Here is a 2263-nt window from a genome sequence, read left to right as displayed (position 1 = left end):
GGACCCAGGTCTGAATGCCTTCACGCATAAAAGCCGGAGGTTGCTATGACATGCCTGTAACCCAGGGAGAGGTAGAGGGTAGCAGCTGACAGACAGCTTCTGAAGGCTGCCTAATCAAAACCATGAGCTTCTGGTTCAGTGAGAAGCATTGTCTCAAGGCAATAGAGGAAGATTCTCAAATCATGTTTTGACTTCTGCATGAATACACAAAGGCATTCACATCTGCATTCACATAATACATAATAAAAGGAAACTTATGCTTCCTATATAGTGTTATCTTTTAAGGAAAAATCATCTTACAAAAGAATCATACATACCTAAAATTGCGACAAGTTCTTTAGGTACGTGTAAGGAAACACACAAATCTACAGTATGATTACAGATTCTCTTTTTTTTTTTAATTGTATTTACTTAGAAGCATTCAGAATGTCAACAAAACAGCTGCAATTTTTTTTGCAATTACAGAGTGGTATTCAGTTAACAGAACAACAATTATCTTCGTATAAGCTGCATCAGAGACAACTGAAGATGAAACAAAAACAAAAACAAAAAAAAAACTACTGTCCCCATATATAACTAATTTGTGCTGTGCACCAACAAGAACCTGCTTTAAATTTCCATGCCAATTTACAACCCCCAGACTGTACCAGGCAAGGTTAGTGGCTATTGAAAATACCACTAGGACAGGGCTATCTAAAGACACATTCGGTAGTGTGTTAACTATACAAAAAAAGACACTGTACAGTTTAAAAACAAATCTTACACAGCCTTACATTTCAATTTTTTTCTTTAAAAGGAGTGAGTTGTGTACAGGGGGGTTAAATGCTTTATAGACAAGAACAAAAACTGCGCTAGAACCAACTTATTCATCATCATCATCTTCTTTCTCATCTTCATCTTCCTCTTCTTCCTCCTCCTCTTCATCCTCTTCGTCTTCCTCATCATCTTCCTCTTCCTTCTTTTTCTTGCTCTTTTCCGCCTTGACCACCCCCTTTTTTGCTGCATCGGGTTTTCCTTTAGCTCTGTAAGCAGCAATATCCTTTTCGTACTTCTCCTTCAGCTTGGCAGCCTTCTTTTCGTAGGGCTGCTTGTCATCTGCAGCAGTGTTGTTCCACATCTCTCCCAGTTTCTTTGCAACATCACCAATGGATAAGCCAGGGTGTTCTCCTTTGATTTTGGGGCGATACTCAGAACAGATCAAGAAGAAGGCCGAAGGAGGCCTCTTGGGTGCATTGGGGTCCTTGAACTTCTTTTTGGTCTCCCCTTTGGGGGGGATGTAGGTTTTCATTTCTCTTTCATAACGAGCCTTGTCAGCCTTGGCCATGTCTTCAAATTTCCCCTTTTCTTTAGCAGACATGGTCTTCCACCTTTCTGAGCACTTCTTGGAGAACTCTGAGAAGTTGACAGAAGCATCCGGGTGCTTCTTCTTGTGTTCCTCCCGGCAGGTTTGCACAAAGAATGCATACGAGGACATTTTGCCTCTCGGCTTCTTAGGATCTCCTTTGCCCATGTTTAGTTGATTTTCGTCCGCGAGGCACAGAGTCGCCCAGTGCCCGTCCGGCTCTTGCTTGCCCCGGCGCTGTCTCTCTACAGATTCTCTTGACATTCTGGATTCTCAAATTGTTCTATGATCCACATGTTCTATAGTAGGTCAATGGTTTTTTACAGATGTTTGTTCTGTACAATGAAAGACAAATCCTTGCAACTGACTGCAAGTTCACCGACTGTTCCCAGATGCCTTTCCAAAAGACTAGGTGACAGTGTCAGGCACAATGTCTACTGAGCCCTTTATGGAAAGGATACAAAGACATGCCTTGTCTTTTCTTAAGAACTAAACCAAGAGCTCGAGGTATAGCTCCATTGGTAGAATGCTTTCTTAGCATGCATGAAGGCCTGGGTTCATTCCTAATACTTCATAAAATTGGACATGGTGACACACCTATCCCAGCACGAGGGAGGTAGAGGCAGGAAGAGTCAAAAGTTCAAGTCATCCTCAGATATATAGCAAGTTCAAGGTCAACCTGGGATAGATAAGACCCTATCTAGGTAGGTAGGTAGTAAGTAGGTAGGTAGGTAGGTAGGTAGGTAGAAAAACAGATGGACAGAAATACAGACAGATGTAGCAAAATACTAATTGGTCTTAATAATAAAATCCCAGAGTCAGATATAGGGGTTAATGCTGAAGATCAGAAAAGCAAAAATCCTCCTCAGACTGCACCTTCAGACTGTCCTGAGATCCTGCCTTTTCCCGCCTTATAGTCCT

General features: G+C 41.8%; 1 protein-coding gene across 1 annotated transcript; it reads right to left on the bottom strand.

Annotated features, from left to right (window-relative positions):
- Positions 1–529: 529 nt before the first annotated feature.
- Positions 530–1621, bottom strand: LOC126515661 (high mobility group protein B1-like). The gene has a single exon (XM_050165489.1). The coding sequence runs from the start codon at positions 1604–1606 to the stop codon at positions 863–865; it is 744 nt and encodes a 247-aa protein (XP_050021446.1). The 5' UTR covers positions 1607–1621; the 3' UTR covers positions 530–862.
- Positions 1622–2263: the final 642 nt, after the last annotated feature.

Source organism: Alexandromys fortis, unplaced genomic scaffold, assembly GCF_014885135.2.
Source record: "Alexandromys fortis isolate MF-2015 unplaced genomic scaffold, M_Fortis_MF-2015_v1.1 scaffold_154, whole genome shotgun sequence".
In the NCBI taxonomy this organism is placed as follows: Eukaryota; Metazoa; Chordata; class Mammalia; order Rodentia; family Cricetidae; genus Alexandromys; species Alexandromys fortis.
The sequence above is the reverse complement of the archived record's forward strand: the minus strand, read 5'-3'. Positions and strand labels throughout refer to the sequence as shown.